The sequence below is a fragment of the Vipera berus genome (genome assembly GCF_964194415.1).
Source record: "Vipera berus genome assembly, chromosome: Z".
NCBI lineage: Eukaryota > Metazoa > Chordata > Lepidosauria > Squamata > Viperidae > Vipera > Vipera berus.
Window position 1 is genome coordinate 74,172,308 of NC_138205.1, and position 21,903 is coordinate 74,194,210.

The 21,903-nt window shown below is 35.9% G+C and overlaps 1 protein-coding gene across 1 annotated transcript in view; it reads right to left on the minus strand.

Annotated features, from left to right (window-relative positions):
* The window catches only part of BBS9 (Bardet-Biedl syndrome 9), a 245,832-nt gene that overhangs the window by 93,580 nt on the left and 130,349 nt on the right, over positions 1-21,903 (minus strand). The window contains exons 19-20 of the mRNA XM_081343253.1: positions 17,934-18,116; positions 10,376-10,598 (exon numbers count right to left, since the gene is read on the minus strand). Coding sequence (XP_081199379.1) covers positions 10,376-10,598; positions 17,934-18,116 — 406 coding nt within the window. The remainder of the gene's footprint in view (positions 1-10,375; positions 10,599-17,933; positions 18,117-21,903) is intronic.

Below are 21,903 nucleotides of genomic sequence, written 5' to 3' on the forward strand. Positions count from 1 at the left end.
AAATGAAAAGAATATAAGACTTAATTTGAATAAGTTTGAAATCAGTAGAATCTGTTAAGATTTCCCTCTTATATCATGAAAATAGAAGTAAATAATTGTCTATTACTGAAAAGAACAGGTGCTGACATCTAGTGGTGGATGAATATAACAACAGCTGCTGTATTACAGGGACTGGCAAGGCCCAGGAAAAGATACATTTGATTCTAGTGAACTTCAATGTCTTAATAACAGAGAACAGCTGTGACAAAAAAAAGAAAAGAAAAGAAAAGAAAAAAGAAAACATCTTGGGCTTTCTACAAAGTGGGAATTATAAACTCTAAAAAAAAAAGAATTGACCTTTCTAGATTACAAATACTAACTCAACTGTAACTCTAAAGCTGTCTGCAGATAAATTAAAATCCTGATTTTTAGCTATCATGGAAAACTAGAGATCTGCAGAAAGAATATACCAAGAAAAAACAAATACTTTCCAGAAGAAGATCTATGCTATGTTGCAAATAATCCAAACAACAATAATTTCAAACCACGAAGAAATTAAACATAACCTTGAAAATATAAATGAACACATCTCCAATTTAACTTTACAACATAAAAATTCTCAGAAAATAAAAATAGAATATGAGACAGAGGAGAGAGATTTTAAGATGGAATTTAACAATACAAGGAAGTATGACAACCCAGGTGGAAAAAAAATACAGGGAATTCTGGACATGGAAAAGACAAACTACACTTCAAGATTACAAAATAAGTTTGAGGATAAGAAAAAAATATGGCAAAATGGACTTTGCCAGAAGAATTATGAGAACTTAAGAGACAAAAAATAATAAATAAAATCAAGAAAGGAAAAAAGGGGAAAAAATTCAATGAATACAAAGGGGCAAAACCTTCCTATAAAAACATCTTATTTGTTTTGCCTTTTGTAACTGCAACAACATTTATAAGATTATGGGAAGATTCTTTGATTCATCGAAGCATATTGAACAGGGAAGATGTTGGGGGGGGAAAAGGCTAAAGTGAGAATTAAGAAATTAGATGGGAATTACCAGAGGGAGTATTTAAAAATTAAACATTTGTTTGAATATGGTTAAAGAAATAGAAAGATTTTGAACATAAATGAAGATTAGTTTAAGAGAGATAAACCCCTCAAGTAATATATAGTATGCCTTCTTTCTTTTTTCTTTTGTGTTTGGTTTTTTGACATGAGAAATATAAAAATGTTGGGATGGTTTACATAAAAGAAATCTTTTCTCTGTTTTTTTCCTCTTATTTTTCTTTAGGACATGAGCAATGTAAAAATGTGATGACGTATGAAAAAAAAGACTTAAATACTTAAGTGTAACTAATTTTGAGAAAATCTTAACCAGTAAGAATGTTTTGAATATTGTGGGAAAAACAAATTTAAATAAGAATGTAAATAGGATTTATGACAAGGCAATCAAGATGATCGATGAAAAGAAGCTTTATATTGATGTGGTTATTATTTGCAGAAACATGAGAAAAATGTTTACATTCAATGGTCATTTATTTAAATAAGAACTGTATTAATTTAAGGTTGGCAAAAGAGAATATTATTGGAAGAAGAGGAAATCAAGTAAAGCTACTATATGGACTACAGAATTATAGAAATTAATTGTTATTGTTTTCTAAACACTAATTCAGACAACACGATGTTTACCAAATATTAAGGTGTATGTTAAAAATTAATAAAACATATTTTTTTTTAAAAAGAAATATACGACTAGTTGTCTGCACCTTTGCTGTTTTGCTCCCAGGGCCTGTCTGGTGGCTCCTATTTGCATCAGCTCTTTAGTGTCCAAATTCAAGGTGTGGTGAGGGGGAGAGTTAGCTTTGGAAGCGGTTACCTGGGGCTGCCGAAAAATGCTTCTGTGAGTCAAGATTCAGCTGTCTCATATCTCCTGTTTACAATACAATCCTTTCAGCAGTTCTAATAAGGTTCCACACCCATTTACATTATTGACGTGACCCTGAGGGCATAGATAAATCTTCAAGTGGCCTCAATGATTCTCAGAAAGAATGCTAACAAGCAGATGACTTCAAGGAATATAAATTCTTCCATGGATGAAAAGCAAAACATCCTCAAGGAAAAATAAAGTCCAGCTGCCTTTTGAAAAAGCACTTTTGGGACATGTATGACATGGTTATCTAGCTAGCACACACAGCCAATTCAGCATGATACAACTCAACATAATATTAGGAAAAATCATTTCATATAAACTATAACAAAGTGATAAATTAGTTCTATATTATAAGCTCATAAAACAGCATTTAATTCAAAGTGCCAAATTATAAAATGCACAACATAAGGAACTATAACAAAAATAAATAAAGCAGGATGCAAAAAACGGGCTTGCAAATCAAAAATATTAGCCTCTTTTGTGGCACCCAGAGCTTTCTATGTGGGTAAGATAAGGCTGCAGACACATTTAATTTACTATTAATAACTCAAAAAAACTTCTCTCACAATTGGCTCTGGTCACATCCATTTCTAGCATATGGACTTCAACATACTTTCCAAAGTTCACGTGGAAACCAAAACAAATGAACCATATCATGCACCTTTGCTTCAGAGAGATAGCTGAATATATTTAAATACAGTAAAATATATATAAAGCTAATGCTTAACAAAAACAATCATACTAACCATAATAAAACATACATTCAACAAACTGTTTATTGTAAAACAAAATCCCTATAAAATTCAGAAGTATCAAAGTACACAAGTTTCTACAATAATGTCTATGTCCAAAGAATTAGTGAAATATTTGTTTGTTCAACAAGACACCATTGCAATACATTTCAGCTAAAACGTACAATACACATTCATGCACTTTCCTCCTCCTCCTTTCCCACACTACTAGAAAAATAAAGTAATAAATTGCAATGCTTAAATATTCAGATTCAAATTATCACTAGACCAAGAAATCACTGTGTGAATTAGGACAAGTGCAGTTTACAAATAAGATAGGTAGGTAGGTAGGCAGACAGACAGGCAGATGATAGACAAACTTTACACAGTACAGTCGCTGTCATTTTGGGAAGACGAGAAAACACATAATAAATAAATGATTATTTAATTAACACTAATTATCATTGTCGAGCTAGGAAATCTACTGCCTTTAGGATTGCTGTAATGCTTCTAGCTTTTCTACAGTTATGGGAGGAAAAGAGGAAGAAAGACATTGAGAACTATGATGTGTTGGCCTTTGGCTGTAATAAATTGATTGATTGAGAACTATGGTGGGAGCTGTGCTGTTTATACGGCCAGCAAAAGATTACCAGGGAAGAGTCCAGGGCTGCTGCAGCAGGTGGCTGACCTGACCAGACACTGGAAGGAGATAGCCATGGACTTTATAATGGAGCTGCTGGAGAGGGGGGAATCACAGTGATTTGGACTGTGATAGACCTGTTTTCCAAGCAAACCCACTTCATCACCTGTGCTGGACTCCCCTCAGCCCAGAAACTAGTGAAGTTGTTTTTGCAACACATCTACCAACTGCATGGAGCACCTAAGTGCATCATTTCAGATCATGGGGTCCAATTTACTGCTAAGTTCTGGAAGGACTTTTTAAGGATGATTGGGTCCTCCCAGGGGCTCAGTTTTGCTTTTCTGAGTATGAATGGATCTGCAGAATGAGCTAATGCCATAGTGGAGCAGTACCTGTGTTGCTATGTCAACTACCAGTGAATGAACTGGGCAGAGCCGTTTGCAGTATAACAACACAGTACACAGCAGCATTGGTTTCACTCCATTTAAGTTAGCCACAGGAATGGAATTCATGCCAATACCAGAATGCCCACAGGAGCCCCCCTCCTTGAGCACCTTAAGTAACTGGGTGGGTTTATTCCAATGGGTCTGGAGAGCTGCGAAGAAGGCTCTAGCTAAGGCAGCCGAAAGTCAGAAAAAACAGGCAGATAAAAAACAAGCTCCACAGGAGACGTTCCATGTAGGAGATAAAGTGTATGTGTCTACAAAGTATCTTAAATTAAGATACTTAAATTAAGACAAAGTTGCAAAAAGTTAGGGCCGAAGTACATAGGTCCTTTCCCCATCATAAAAGTCAGTAGAGCTAAGTCTACCAAGGTTGTTGGGTAAAGTGCACCCAGGGAATACAGGGAATCCACAATAGAACCAGTAGAGTCTGCAACCCTGGCCTCAATATTGATAGAAGGGGAAATGCATTATGAGGTTAAGAGCCTTGGTGGAGCAGTGGGCTGATGCCTCCTTAAGTAACACCAGCTGCCTGCAATTATTGCAGGTTCGCATCCCACCAGGCTCAAGGTTGACTCAGCCTTCCATCCTTCCGAGGTAGGTAAAATGAGGACCCAGATTGTTGGGGGCAATAAGCTGACTTTGTAATAATGCTGCTTGGGGGGCGCGAAAGCCCTAATAAGCAGGCATATACATAGAATGAAGGCTATTGCTAAGCACATTTGATTTGTGCTTAGATTGTAAGCCGCCCTGAGTCTTTGGAGAAGGGCGGGATATAAATGGGATTAAAATAAATAAAATAAATAAAAATTAAAGGAATCTTCAATTCCAGAATCCACAAAGGGAGGTTGCAGTACCTGTCCAATGGGAGGGTTACTAGATGGATAAAAGCCCAACATGTAAAAGTAGATTGTTTGGTAAAACAATTCCACACTAAGTACCCCCGGAAACCAGGATCACCACAAGGAAAAAACTAACAAGCAGTGATGTATATTTCTTTTGTTTTCCAGATTCCGTTTCCTTTTTAGGGTGCTGGTATGTCAAGCTATGAAATCTACTATTTTTAAGACCACTGTAATGCTTCTAGCTTGTTTAGAGTTACGGGGGGCAGGGAGAAGGGGAGAGTTTGGGATTCACAAGTATTCCTTATCAACGTGAGAGCTGAAGCCATTGAAGAGTTGTTTTGGCGGACTGAAGTTTCTTCTCATAACAACTGCTGGAAGATTTACTGGACAATGCGACCTGGACTGTCAGAGAGGGGAGGGAAAGTTTCACTCTTTTAATTATCTGTTTCCTGCCATATTCTCAGAGCTAGCTTCCTTCCTATCTTACCAGTTTGATAATGCCTAATAAAGTTTACATTACAGAATGCAATGCCTTTGGTGTTTTGCTTCATTGAGCTTCTCAGCTGGAACTTGACAATCAGTTTCTAAACAAGAAATAAGAATCTTTTGAAACTGTAAGCATAGCTGACTTTAGAAGAAACCTTCAGCAGTACATGAAGATATAAACCTGCATGGACACACAGTGTACAGAATCCTTTCTCTGAATACTTGTGTCCATTCACAACCTTCCTTCTTACATATGGATGCACAGAAATCATCCCTCATCCCTCTTACACATACCATACTTACTTAGCTATAGGTAGGTAGGTAGGTAGACAGGTAGACAGAGATAACACAGACATACACACACACACACACACACACACACACACAAACCTTCCCCACAAGATTTTCAAATTTTCCTTGAATAGAAACAGATTTCCCATTTTCTTTATTTTTCAAAATTGCCCAGTATCAATATAGTTAACATTACTTTTAAACTTATTTTGCTAGAAGGAAATTGCTTCCCCTTATTATATATTTTATTATTATTCCAATTGTTTTAATTCAATGTATATATTTTATTAATGTATTAGAAAAATATTTTTCCTGAATGTTGCTCATAAAATATAATTGAGAGCAAATGTGATGTCCAAATGTAAAGATAACTAAATCTGATTATAGCCTTATAACTAAATCTAGTCTAAATTAAATGCATATACAAATTGCAAAAGAAAATAACTAAAATGTGTACTAGAAAATACATTTACTTAGTTTAAGGTTACCATTGTTTTGCCCAGGACTAGGAGTCATTGGAGTGGTTTAAACCATATTTCAGTAAAAGTTCTATAGCCTTGCCAATACTAATAATTGGTGCCCTTTGTAAAACTCGTTTACTTCATTTCTCAGCCAGCTATTTAACAAGGTCAAAGGCAATATAATATAAACCATACACCAATATGATTTGTGCATATTTTTATTGTCACTGAGCTTACTTCTGAGCATCCCATACAATTTTCCTGTAACTGTATAAATACTAAGTTTTAAAAATTAATTAACTGTAATTCTAATAATACAGGTAATCCTTGCTTAACAATGGGTTATTTTACAATCATTTGAAATTATGATGGCTACAGAACAGGTGCTTTACAGCCCATAAAGAACCCCAGCCAACATAAATAGTTGTGTTGCCCCCCCCCCCATGGTCACTTGACTTTATGCTGGATGGGCAGCTTTACAATCTGCTACAGTATTCTGCAGTCACAGGACCTTTACTGAAGATGTTTTTGCCAGTTTCTGGCAAAAAACTCCATTTCAAATGAATGGGTACTCTTAATAATAGTGTCATTATTGAAAACAGTGTTTGCTTAACAATCATTATGAAAAACACCAGAAAATTACTTTCAGTCACAGGTACCTTGACTTATGATTACAATGACCCATGGCTGAAATTCTCAGCTCAGTTACTATTGTAAGTCAAGAACTACATATAATGCTTAGAAGCTATTGTGAACATTAAATAAACGAACAAACAAACAAAAATTTGAATGAAATTGAGCAAAAACCTTATGAAAATGTTATCTGGAATCTATATACTTATATAACAATACAAATCACATTTTTACTTTTTTAAATAAATTCACATTGCTTTTAAATATAGTCTTTAAAGCAGTATTGAATTTAGCTATACCACACCCACAATAAATTGACATATTAGTTCTAGGAACAGGATCAAAATAGTTGCCAAGGATTAGGTATATACTTGCCAAGTGTAACTTTTTTTTTAAAGGAGGACCAAATTGTTCTCCCCATCACATCACATCACACAGTCACATCACAATCCGCTTTGAAAATTTTCTCCTATGGCTCCTGCCTTAGGTTTAATTAAGTTACTATACATTGTTTTTCTTTCATCACTAATATTTATATCCCACTTTAATTTATTTTACTATTTCAATCAGAAGAAATCTAGTTACTCTTTAAAAAAAACATAACAGCTACATGCAAGGAAGGCACAATATATTAGATAGTAGTAAAATGAAAAAAGCAAAATAAATTAAGTCACTGTGATGAATGACTCTAACTTAATATTATTAATGCAAGAATGGGACATATAGGTACAGTCAGAAAGAAACCCATATTTCCATTAGTTTTTTCCCCTTTTTTGAGCATTTCATTCCATTCCTCCACCTCCCATTCTGATTGGGAAGCAACTAATTTCAAGAATCCAGCAAGAAGAACTCTGCCTTTCAGGAAGGGGCATAGAGTAAGTAATCTTATCTTAGACCAGGGGTAGGCAACCTCTGCTCTTTTATGACTCTAGGACTTCAACTCCCAGAATTCCTGAGTCAGCTATGATGACTCAGGAATTCTGGGAGTTGAAGTCCATGAGTCATAAAAGAGCCGAGGTTGCCTACCCCTGGCTTAGACTGCTCCTGTAAAGAGAAGAAAACATGATTCCCTGCTTCACTCTTTATCAAAAGGGATATGCCTAAGACCAAGGGACAAGTCCAACAATTTCCAGTCCCCTGACCAATATTTTTTCTGTCTCCTCTAAAACATTAGATGGACTAGACTGCATCAGAATCAACATTTGTTTCCATTATCCCTTAAAATGGGATATTTGAGGAAGTGCAGTGGCTCAGCAGTTAAGATTCTGGGCTTGTTGGCTGGAAAGCTAGCAGCCCAGGTTCGAGACCCAAGTGCCATGCTACTGGGTGAGCTCCTTTCCTTGCATTGGCTCCTGCCAACCTAGCAGTTTGAAAGCATGCAAATGCAAGTAGATAAATAGGTACTACTTTGGTGAGAAGGTAACAGCACTCCGTGATGTTATGCTGGCCACATGACCCAGAAATGTCTTCTGACCTTACTGGCTCAATGGCCTTGAAACGGAGATGAGCACTATCCTCTAAAATTGGCAACGACTAGCTGAGTAAAATCCACAGGGACTCTTTACCTTTTTTTATCCCTTTATCTCTTTTTTATCCCTTATTTAGCCCAAGTTAAACAGATTGTGACTAAATGTATGCACATGCCTGTAAATGTTTCCATTTACATACCAATTTATTTTTATATCTTTGTAAAAATATTCCTTCCTAAGTAATATGAATATCACTTTAAACTACCATATTTTTCATTTCCCAAATCCTTCAATAGAGTGTAAAGTTAATCTGTGTTTGTCCTCACCAGTCTATCTTGAAATGCAGAGAACCTCACACAAGCCAACAGTGCTCCTTTCCAGCTGATCAATTCCAAACTAATCTAATAACAGAGATGATGGCAAGTGAATATTGAGCAGACCTCAGGATAGCACAATGCTATACTAGAGTACTTTTATGTCTATATTCAAAATGCATGCATTTTAACATTAACACTTAAACAATCAAAATTCTTAGGACAATTGTTGTAGAGGCACTATTTCTATCATAAATACTACATTTTTCTAACAGCATATATTTGAATCACTGCATGAGATCTTAATGACGAAAGAGATATAATGTGAAAGACACATTCTAAAACAGGCAGTAGTCAACGATTTAAGAGATTTATAAGTCTACATCAGCAAACGGATTTGAACATAGAGGCCAAATTATTTATTATGTAAATTTATTTGCTGTCCATCTCAGTATCCAGCAACTCTGGGTGGTTACAATGAAATAAAAATGACAATATAAAACATTAAAAATATAAACAGTAAGATTAAAATTAATGAAAAACAGCTGAGGAAAAAACAATGTACAACAGGGGTAGAGATGGCATCTCCTTTAATCCATAGTAAATATTTTTTTATCTCCATCATACTCATTGTGAGAAGTGCCAATAAAAGCAATTCACAAATAAAAGTAAATGTAAGTGTCTCTGAATAATGTTGCAGGATCCAATCTGGGTTGGTCAACAGAATCAGAGGTTTAGTCTTCCGAGCTTTTGGACTCATGCTAGAACCCATCTTCAGGGAATTTCTCTCTACCAGAATGTGGAATCTTAGATGTTTGTATGTATGTTTGTGTGAATGTAGAGAGAGGTTCCCTGAGGATAGGCTCCAGCATGAGTTTGAAAGCTCAGAAGACTAAACCTCTGATTCCGGTGACCGTCCCAGATTGGATCCTGCGAAAAAGCAACTGTTAACTTCAGTTATAAAGAGTACCGCCACTCCATCTATTTTTTTGTTCACAAATAGTTTCAGCAACTACAGAAATAATTCTTATTCTTTTTAACTTAGACTCATTTGAATATTCTCTTTCAATACTACCATGAGTCCTTCGGGAGAAGGGCGGTATACAAATAAAATTAATAATAATAATTATATATTATATATATATATACATTATATATATATATATATATATATATATATATATATATATATATATATATATATATATATATATATATATATATATATATATATATATATATATATATATATATATATATATATATATATATATATATAACAAATAGTACTAAACATAATACTGATTCAATATTTTAATTGGCTTGGCACAATTATTTCCACAGGACTACTTTTTTAATGTGTTTTGATAAAGAAAAATGAGATAAATTAAGACAAAACCTGTAACACACAATTAGTACTTGTGATAGAATAATAAACTGTTCAGAAGCATAATACCAAAAAATTATGGGATCAGCAAACCATAACTTGACCATTTCTCTTCAGAAGAGATAATCTGAACATCTTGCCTTTGTGCAACACTACCAAATATGTATAAAAAGATCTGAATCACCTCTTTCCCTTTGACTTATTAAATATATCCACACATTAAATATGAAAACTAACATTTCAACATAGAAAAGAAGAATCTCATGGGTGGATATTCCCATATTTACACCATTCAGGCAAAAGCAATTTAAATGAATTTATTTCAAAAGTCATTAAAGTAGAATTGTATATCTGTGTGACTTTCAGCTGAACTTACCGGTTAGCTTGAAGGCAGCTTGAAATGATCATCTGGGGTACATTAACCTTTGTATTAGTCTATTTTTATTTCTGAAATATGGCAGTCACTGATCACATTTAGACAAATGTTAGTTCAAAGTGGTTTTATTCTCTAATCCACTTTTTATTGGTTAGAAAGAAAACATAATGGATCATGTTAAATGTTACAGAAATACATACCATTCTAAAAATATTTGGCATCAAAATTCCACTAGCATATTTATTCAGTGGTTATTTTGGAATTTCTGAAGGAGAAAAGCCTTTTTTTATAACCGTTTTAGCAGGAAATTTAAACAACCTCACCAAAGCTACATTCCTTTTGTTTTGAACCGGGTGCATATAAATGTATATCAAACCACTTACCTGACAAAAGCATAGGTTGGTGAAAGTCTAGGTCTGTGCTTAGAGACATACGACCACCTTTTGCCAGTCTATCAAAGAGTAAAGTTATATGCTTCTTCAATCTACTAGTATCCTTGGGTATACATAATTGATTAAAAAGTGTAAGAGCATGGTCTTTCGAACTCTTGGACAGACATGTTTTTAACAAATGAGAGATAGAAGCATCCACACTTTCTTCCCAACCCTGCAAAAGAATCAGAGAAATATTTATAAATTATTTATGATTTACATAATAAATTTGCTTTATTGTGTTGGATAAAAGAACAAAATTAAAATTAGCAAAATAAAAAAGAGTAAGGAAAAGTTTGACATGCACAGAACCCTTAAATATTCAAATTCAATTAATGTTAACCCTTTTAAAATTCCTTGTGTATCTAAACACACTTGGTTAAATAAAGTATTTAATTCAGTTCAGTTTAATAATACTGGTTTTGTTGTTTTTCTTGGTAAACTAGTTTTTCCATTCTTTTTGTGGGAATTTTTTGACATAAATAAAAATGTGTTTGATTCACATATTAACATATAACTCTATCACATTAGCAAACGTTAAGATATATTTTACCTGGCTAATTTTTTCTCCTATCTTCAAAATGAAATTCTGTAACCATCTATTAGAGCATGAGTACTTTGCTTCCTGAAATATGAGGCATAACTCTTCCTACAGTATATCCATCCTAAAAGCATTAAAGTCTAAATATATAACTCTGATTCATGTTTCCTTCGTATTACTTTGTTTGGAGTTTACTTATATCTCCGTGGAGAATTTACCATGTCGAGTACTGGCTAAAAGTAATTTTCATAGATGGTTTAGTAGATTTATTTTCTTCGCGGGGAAAAAATTGAAGCCAATGCTCCAACACTGATTGATTCATTTCAATCCTTGATAATTCCTGGCCCCCCAAAACCCATTATAGAGCTCAAGAGTGCTTTATTTGCACCTATAGAAGAGACTTAAGTCCTTCAACCTTTAAAATGGAAATCTGTTCTGTAGACTATTCTCTAAATCAAATATATTTTAGAAATATATTTGTTCCTTGTAGGAAAACTTATCTTTGCTAGTCCAGCAAAGTTGGACATTTTACTTTCAAAAGTATTGGAAGGGAATTAGAGCAATAGTCCTACTCAGAGTATTTATGTTCATGTTTGTATGATGCTACAGTCACTTGTGTATTGTACTTTTTTATATTAGCAGTCAGTTCAATCTAATATTTCCATCTCTCTTAACAAGTGGTCAGACTCACCTGCAAAGGAGGTTGTGTATTTTTTTATTTGGAAAATCAGTCTATTGATAGAGGTAGATAACTAAATTCTGATTCATTGCAATTGCTGTCAAGAAGTGTTTGATTTAGTGGTCTTTTTATATTGTTTTCCTTCCTGTATAATTTGACTTTGATACTGTATTATAATTGAATTCCCTTTTGGGAGGGAGATTTTGAGAGAAAATCCTCAACTATTAAGAAAAGAATAGTTAACATAATTAACATCCCACACAGAAATCATATTTTGGATTTTAACCCAAACGTTTTATAGATTCAAGCTATCACTGTGATTTCTACTAAAAACAGTATTTTGACAGCCAAATCATAGTCATCAATGGCTAATATATAGAGATTACTACAAATATTGATCACTTAAATAAGCAGATGTTTTACTATTACTCAGGCTATGGAAAGGACTTGTCACTCCTTCTAAGCAGCTGCATCAGAGAATGCTGAGATGTATTTTTATTATTTATCATTTGAAAAGATGGGAAAGCATTATATAATTGGTTTACTCATTTCGCTATTAGAAGTATACATTTCACTATTTTACTAGAAGTATAACATTTAGAATAAATACTGCCTAAGTGGGGGAAACTACATGAATTCTTTATTACCAGTATTTATCAAAAAATATAAATGCTTTTTTCAGGGGGGGGGAAGATATGCACAAATCCATAGACATAGTGCTTTCCATTTCTGATACTCTATTTTTTAACATGCAGACTTTGTTCTTCAAGTTTAGAACGAAAATGGGAATCAAAGAACACAAGAATATCTCAGATATTGGCTGACTGGCTTATTTTGGCATGCGCTTTCATAATCAGAAATTAGTTAAGTAGACATATAAAGTTGACTGAAAATTTGGTTTGTAAGCATCTTAAAATATGTACATTGAAAGATAAACCATATTACAGCAAAAATTTAACGGTATATTATCACGTTCATTATATTCAATATATTTGTATTTCTATACTCACTTCTTGGAAAGTAATTTCTATGAAACTTACTAAAAACTTTCTGAATGGGTTAAACAGTTAAAAGTACAATACAAACCAATGTATAAATTGTAAACACCATCCCCAAGGACCCCCTCCAAGATAGAAACCTCTAGCAAACAATTGGGATTAAAAGCTCTAAAATAACTCTGAAACAGGTCCATTGAAGTTTTATATAAGAGGCAAATTTAAATAGACATACTAGAACTATAAGTTAAATATATATTTCTTTGAGGTCTGCATAATATGTGAAAGACAGATCACCACAAAACAGATTTTCAATTATAATTGATTAAATCTAAACAATAATTATAGATAATAAAATATTTCACTATATTATAATTTTTACTATAGTATAAATTATCTTTTAAATAATGCTAATTTCCTCTGACAGAACATTAGGATTTTCCTTTAAATGGAAAAAATACTTTCTTTCTTACATTTTTTTGTTCTGGGCAAGGATTTACAAAGTTCAAATGCTGAGGTGTCATGTCTCAAAAAGTACAAATTCTAACAACTCATGCAATGCAACAATTATAAAAGTCAATTGCAGGATAAAAATTGTTCTTAAGATTTATTATTATTATTTATTTAGACAATAAAATACATGTAACACAAAAATAAAACTATAGTTCTATTTTAATAGGATAAAATTTCTAAAGATAGATTATTCTGTTTGAGGACTATTATGTCACAGATACATGCTTTAATGATTAACCATAAAAAAATTTATTTTTAAATTTTAAAATGGAGTTTTCTTATTAAATGAACTTCCTTAAAGATCAAATAAGATATCTGATTAATTCAAACCGTTCAATGTAACAGACAAGAGTATGTATCTATTACTGAAAAATTTCCAAACTAACTTGCTATAATGAACAAACAGATGTTTGAGTTTTTATCTATTTTGCAAGCAATCTACCTTTCCAATACATTGCAACCTTTTGTCTGAATAAATAAATAGGTTGGAAATAGAATGCATTTAAAGACTTTTTCCTTGTTGAAATTCAATATACCTTCAACCCTCTCTCAAAAGATAAAATAAATGCATAATCATTCATTAGTTTAATAATACTGACAAATTGGTTGATGGGCATTGGAAAGAAAGACTAGTGGGAGAAGAGATCAAGAAAGGTGACTGAGACGAGGTAACCACCAACCTGGATGGAAGCAAGAAATGGAGAAATCCCTTCACCTTAGCGAAGAGGAAGGGGATTGCGCACAGAACTAGAATTGGATCCTAGAGAAAGCTATTGACCTGATGAAAACAACCCTTGGCTCTCTCAGGGCCACAGCCAGAGTGGCACCACTACCTTGGGCCACAGCCCAAATTATTAATATTTTAAGTAAAAATATATTTGCTATTTTATTATGTTCAAGATTTTCCTGTTTATTCATTTAAAGATAAAAAACAGGAACAATATTCATGTTCCTTTTTTGTATAAATAAATGAAGCCTGTATAAATAAAAATAGTTCTTGTTTTACAACCAAAGTATAACTTCTGACAGGAACTCTTAGTAAAACTAATCCTTTGTACTTATGGAAATCATTATTTTTAACTTTCCGTTTCCAAAAAGAGAATAATATTCTTCCAACTTTCAGATTCAGATAAATCTTCACATGTTTTAAAAAGTCATAAAGCAGTTCCTTAAACAAGGTGCAAATTTGGGAATCCCTGGGTATTTTTGAGAAAGAGAAACAAGAGAGTTAAAACTAGGGGACTGGAGGCTAAAACATATGAAGAACAGTTGCTGGAATTGTGTATGTCTACTTTAATGAAAAGAAGGACTAGGGGTGACATGAGAGCAGTGTTCCAATATTTGTAAAAGGTAAAGGTAAAGGTTCCCCTGCACATGCGTGCTAGTCGTTTCAGACTCTAGGGGCCGGTGCTCATCTCCGTTTCAAAGCCGAAGAGCCAGTGCTTGTCCAAGGACATCTCCGTGGTCATGTGGCCGGCATGACTAGACGCCAAAGGGGCACGGAACGCTGTTACCTTCCCACTGTAGTGGTCCCTATTTTTCTACTTGCATTTTTACGTGCTTTCGAACTGCTAGGTTGGCAGAAGCTGGGACGAGTAACAGGCGCTCACTCTGTTACACGGCACTCGGGATTCGACCCGCCAAACTGCCGACCTTCTGATCGACAGGCTCAGCGTCCTAACCCACTGAGCCACCGCGTCCCTTCCAATATTTGAGGGGCTGCCAAAAGAAGAGGGGATCAACCTATTTTCCAAAGCACCTGAAAGCAAGACAAGAAACAATGGATTGAAAGTAATCAAGGAGAGATGCAATCTAGAACTAAGGAGAAATTTCCTAACAGTGAGAACAATTAATCAGTGAAATCAGTGTGTCGACCAATTAGCAGGGGTCCTGACAAGGATCTTTAACATCTCCTTGCAAATGGCCTGTGTACCATCATGCTTGAAAGCAGCTACCATTGTCCCAGTCCCGAAGAAAACAGCAGTCGAGTGCCTGAGTGACTACAGACCTGTTGCATTAACATCTGTAGTGATGAAATGCTTTGAAAGACTGGTTCTCCAACATCTTAGGACATGCCTCCCACTGGACTTCAACAAACATCAATTTGCCTACAGGGGGAACAGGTCGACAGATGATGCCATAGCTACTGCTCTACAGTCTGTAGCAAGCTATCTGGAAGCTATGTCAGGATGATTTTCATTGATTATAGCTCGGCTTTCAACACCATTCTGCATGTTGTGCAATTAGCTCACATGGTGTAACAAGATGGTGGGTTTGTTGTCACTGTGAGTTGGGGGGGCACAAAGGGAGGCTCAGCCAATCTCAATGTATACATGGTTGTACTTTGACAATAAAGGTTCATTCATTCAGTTGCCTTCAGAAGTTGTGGGTGCCCCATCACTGGAGGCTTTTAAGAAGAGATTGGACAGCTACTTCTCTGAAATGGTATAGGGTTTCCTGCTTGAGCAGAGGGTTGGACTAGAATACCTCCAAGGTCCCTTCCAACTCTGTTGTTCTGTTAAACCACAATCACTGTTTTAAAAATTTCCTAATTACTTAGTTAATATCTGCAATCTTATATTTTCCATATATGTTTTTTCCATTTTCTTTTTCTTTGGTTTAAAGGTTTATGTACTATACAGCATTTGTTTCAAGTCTACTGTTCCACATCTCTCTCTCATTTGCATTCTCAGTGACCAACCCAGCCACTCCATATCACCCATTTTCTTGGTGATAACCCTAGTCTTTGGAACAGCCTCCCACCTGAGATCTGAAGGAGCTTTTCAAAAGCCATGAAAAACTGGCTCTTGTCCCAAGCATTGGGCTAGGATGGAGCTGAGTTGTAGAATATTGGTCTGGTGAAAGGTACTTTCATGTTTAACTACATTTTAATGATACTTTGACCCATCTGGAATTATTATATATGGCAGGAGTCTTGTAAATAAATAAACTCCCATACAAATTTCTAAAATGTTCCTTCAATTACATCCCAAATAATTGCATCTTTTGAATTGAAGGAATGAAAATGGTCTCCAAGCAGCAAATTTTATTTGACAAGCTACTGGTAATCATCATACTAAATGACACTAAATGACAACTGAGAATGGCAACTTGTTTGTATGTGGTGTGCTTGCTAAGTAGAAAAATCACATCACTGCAACTGTACTTATGATTTTACTTTAGCTTTCCTTTTCTCCCACTCCCCAGTCCTTGGCATGCTCATTCTAACAATGGGAAAATTAGTAAGAAGAGAATTAATGTTTGTACTTACTTTCATTGGAGGAAAAGAGACTATACAACTGGAAATACTCATTGAAAGGAAAATACTATTGCAAGCTGTTTGCCTAGTGCACTCACAGTTCCAGGTCACAAGCAACTCAGGAAGCATCAAAAGTTGAAGTGTGAAAATGATTAAAGTCTTGTCAGCTCTAGGTAGCCGTTGCAAACTACTAATTAAGGTCAAAAAGCTGAGCTTGTTAACTTGCAATTAGTGCCTTTTGGGGAAGCACTGAACTGTGGAGAAAAGCAGGTGAGGAAAAGATTGCATGTTTTCAGCAATCTCTTTGCTGGGGGGTGGGAACAGTGAGACACAGGACAACAAATGCTATGACTAAAATGGCAAAGAAGTTAGAGACACGGATGCCGTAAAGGTTGTAAATGCATACTTCGATCACAAAGGTATTTTTTCAGTATGTCTGTGATTTTAAGTAAGGTCTATCTATATAGCAACAGTCAATGACCATGAAGGAAATGACAGCTGAGGTGATAAAAAACTGCTGACATCACACACACACACACACACACACACACACACACACACACACACACACACACACACAAAAGCTTGGACAGAGAATTGGTTGGAAGACCCCAATTAATGTACAGAACTATTATCTGTAGAGTGTTTCTGTCTTTCCTAATTTGGCTGCTGTACCAAGCCAGTTTTGTAGTGATGTGAGTGAAAGTGGGTAAGCTAATTAATAATGCTTTTATAGATTAACAAAAACTCTCTATAGCAGACATGTCAAACACAAGGCCCCAGGGGCCAGATCCGGCCCACGAAGTGGTTTCATGTGGCCTGCGAAGCCATCCTGGAAACAGTGAGGGAACGGCCCCCACTGCCTTGGCCCTGGCCCAGAGACCCTCCTTCTGCCAGAGACCCACAGATCTGTCCCACTCCTGCCCGTGCCCCCATAGGCACCCTTGATGTGAATGATGTAGAGCTGGCCACGACCACCCAGTAGGCCATACGCACTCTAGCCACGACCACCCAGTAGGCCACGCCCACCCTGGCCATACCCACCCGGCCCCCTGAGGGCAACCGCAATGCTGATGCGGCCCTCAATGAAATTGAGTTTGACACCCCTGCTCTATAGTCCTGAAAGTAGGATGAAAATACTATATATTGAAAAGTCTTGTCTACATGTTTCTGCAGTTCTTTCTTTACGCTTCTTCATCTATGTGACTCTGGCTTTTCAAAATAGACATGTTCCCTGAAATCAAGAGGTTTTCCCATTAAGCATAAACACTGCAAAGGAATGAAAGCTTTACATATCAATGAAAGTGAATACAAAGGAAGAAACAGTATGTTCTGAATTTGTTTTTGTTGCTCTTTAATAATGCACTCCAAATGTGTTGGCTGAAGCAGCTCACTGCCCTTCAGTAACAAAAAAGCCACTCTTGAGTTAAATAGAACATTAAGTCAAAATTCCATGCAGGAAAGAAAATTGAATTAAAAACCACTCTTTTTGTGGTTTAAAAATAAATTTAGTACTTTCTTACCAATTCTTGAGTATTCTGTGTTAATGGCAGAAATGTAGCTTCCAGAATAGCAACTTGGTCAACACTCAGTTTTTGCCATAGACTAATCAGCAGAATTACCAGCTGGGTGGCACTTTTTAATTTTGTGAATGCCTGGAACATAATGGCTTGGTTTTCTTCAGCTGCATCTGCTAGAGCTATTATCTACAAAAATTATAAACATCTGTTAGATAGCATTCCTGAACACTAAAACTGCACTTGACTAACACTTAGTTTTCTTTAGTTCATTTTTAAAAACATAAACCTTCTTGTCTTTGTCATCTTATTAAAATCTACATAGCAGTCAATTAACATGTCATTGCAATCAACAGAGTAGAATCTGTAGAATTTCTATATATACTATAGTATTCAAGCTGATTCTCAGTACACAATATAATAGAATAGCCTTTAATAAAGTATAAGCATCCATTTAAATGCCAGTTGTTATTATGCCATTGTTTTTAAAAAACAAATATCCTCACAAACATATATTAGTTTATGCAAACCAGCACATTACTTGGCATGATTAATACACATATGTTTATGGTACAACTACTGGCACACAACTAGTGGAAATTGAAGGTATACTGAATGGCAATGCTATATTTAAAAAAAATAAATTCACATAATACTTTGTCCTAATTTAATATTCAGATATCTGTGGAAAAACATAATTAGAAATATTCTAAATAAATGAGTTAAAAATCAAAGATCCTTTTTTATAAACACATTATTATTTATATTACATAAATGTAGAAATGGGATTCTCCAAGCAGTTCAAAAACTAACTAGCTCAGCTTTACAGATCAAGGGTATAAAGTAATTCTTCCATGGATTCAGTCAGCTGTGAATTTAGGGATTCCGCATGAACCAAATGTTACAATAAACAGCATAATTAATCTTTGCTTATATTTTATAAAACTATTGACAAAACAATTGCATGTGAAAGCTGAGAATTTGTGCAGTATTGTTCGTATTATATTGATCCATTTTTTTAAAAAAAATTGCAACAGGGAACATATAAAAGTAAGTTGATTTGCATTAAAAGCAGAATTAATAGAATCATAGGGTTGGAAATGACTTGGAGGTCATTTAGTCCAGGAAGCCTCATATCAACATGGACAAAAAGCTGTCTAATCTTTTACTGAAACCCTCCAGAAATGGAGCTACGAGTGGGTGCAAATGCAGGTAGGCATGTGGTTGGGGTTACATATGGGCAAAAATGTACAGGCAGCTGCCACAGAATATATGATCCACCTACCACCTAGAAACTCATTGGGAGAAAAAGTGGAGGGAACAAGGGCAACTTATAACCTCTTACCAGCTTCCCCATTGACTTTGCTTGTGTGAAGCTGGCAAGGAAAATCACAAATGACAATCATGTGACAGCAGAATGCTTGATGACCACAAGGTCAAGGACTGATTGAAAATTCCCCTTGTCCAGTGCTGTCATAACTTTTAACAATTGCAAAATAAATGGATATAACAGAGGATTATCTTTATGCTGCTGCTGATTCAATTCAAAACTGCATTGGTTCTTTTGGCATTATAGCACATTACAGGCTAATGTTTAATCTGTGGTCTACAAAAACTCCCAGATCCTTCTTGCAAGTATTACTGCTAAGGTGGATATTGGCTTTTCCTGCCTAAGTTCAGAACTTTACATTTCTCTCCCTGAACAATATTTTATTGGAGGGGTACATTTCAAACCTATCAAGATCTTAAGTTGTCTTCTGAAATATTAATACTCTACCTTCCCCTGCTTTGTGCCAGCCAAATTTTATGAACATCACTTTTATTCTTTTGTCCCCCATAAATCCTTTATGTAGATGATAAAGAGTACTAAGGGCAGGCTAGAGCTCTGAAATCCCCACTTCATATTTTCCTCCATGTGAATACAGACTCAGCAAATAACCTGTTGAATATGGTTCATCAGGTAGTGGCACCATCCATCAAATATTGCTACAATTTATGAAGAAAAATTATGGTCTATAACTGTCAGGCCCTGCTACATAGCTCAAAAGTTCAGTATTTTATTTGCTTATATGCAATAGTGTTAAAACCCATTCCTATTTTATTTCATTTCATTTCTATTTCATTCCACCTTTCCTGGGTTTTGCCATACTTCCAAGGGGGAGTGGGGATGTGCCTGCAGGGCTATTACTTTCACTTCCTCCATTCTCTACAATGTAATCCTTTATTTTATTTATGGGGTCTGTATCCTGTTTCCTGCGTTATCTCTCTCTCTGAACTCTTATCTTTTAAACTGTCAGTTAAGAACAAAGAAGGAAGTAAGGAATGTAACCTCAGTGCCTGGTTTATGTCTATGCTCTCAGAGAAAGGTGTGAAGAAGCCGCCAACCCTCGCTGAATGAGCTGGAGACGGGCTGATGTTATCTTCCCGGTTCACACAACAGATTTAACACTTGGGAATTGGCTATCCCACATCGGGCGGTCGATCTATGGGGTGGGGTCCTGCCTGGGGATACTATAATTTACTGCGTTGCATGGGAAATCTCAGATCCTGTCTATTATGCCTGCTATCACCTACTCTTAATAAAAGTTCCTGCTTGGAAGAAATTGTTTCGAAGCGTTCAGTCTTCAGTCGGGGAGAGCTCTTCCTTCAGGGAATTCTGGCAGTGATGGGGAGCAAATGGCTGCCCCTCATTGGGGTCCTTTGCTCTTTCCTTAAAAATGTCTCTTTGTGTTGATGCTGCCTAAAATTGTTGGGTTTTGCACTTTTCCCCCTTGAATCTTCTGCTGATCTTGCTTATTTGTGTATATTATGGGTCACAAAGGCAAAAAAGGGAAAGTGAAAAGGAGAAATTTTATTTCTCCAAATAAAACTTTTTGAAAAGTGATTGAAATGCAGGAGAAAATTAGGAGAAAGATGGGCCTTGGCTTGAACCAATCAAGCTTTTCTTTTTCTTTAATTTTCTTTCTTTCTCTCATGTATTTAAAACAGTGTTTTATTATTATTATTATTATTATTATTATTATTATTATTATTATTATTATTAATTATTATTATTATTTTTTAAAAAGATATCTGTGAATCAACACAGTATTATGGAAGGCATAGCATTCTTTCTTCCAGCATTCTGCAAAGTTTGTCCTTGCAACCTTCAGCTTGCACCTTCATCAATTGTGGTATTTTTATTGATGTGACCCCTGGGGAGTGGAGGTGGATGGGCAGTGGTCATCTCAGAACCCCTCTTGCCACTCAGGGGCTTTGCTCCCCCCCTGAGTTTCTTTGTCTGGGGCTCCCGGGGTCAGCCAGGATGAGGCTGGGACAGTTTCAAGAGCGAAAGAAACTATTGGGACTTTGTTTCTCCCAGAGCGGAACTGGACTGAGATTAAACCCACAGAGGCATAGAAGCAGCAGAGCCAGTTCTGGAGTTTTCGCGTGAAAACAGCCTGGGTAAAATCCCCTTTTTTCCCTCAGACCTCCATCTGTTCATCGTCCACCAATCAATTGCCTTCGTTTTGTTTTGGGAAGGATCTGAGGGCTTCAGAGCTTCCCTGCATTTGGCCTGGGTATGTCTGTTGAGTCCCAGGCTGTGTGGGCTCACACACCTCCTTCCATTCCCTCCCAAAACTCTCTTCCTGTCTCGAATCTGGGATCCTTTTGATCCCTCCCCCCAAAAAAATCCACTCACATATGAGTTTGGGGGTTGGGATGAGAATCCAGCCAAGTCTCTCTCTCTCTTTCTCTCTCCGATCTTCTGCTCACTTCACACTCTTCTCCGACAAGCTGACACACTGCAGACATTCTGATTGGGCTGGCTTTAAATCAGCACTCCTCTCCTGCTCTTGCTGCATCTCCCTCTTCCTTCCAGGCAGCTGGGACTCCGGCATGCCTTCCCGGCCAGCGGGGCCAATGTTTGCGCTGGCTGGGTATCACAGGGGCTGCGCTCCCTCGGGGCCGCAGCTTGCAGGAGGGCTGGCCTGCT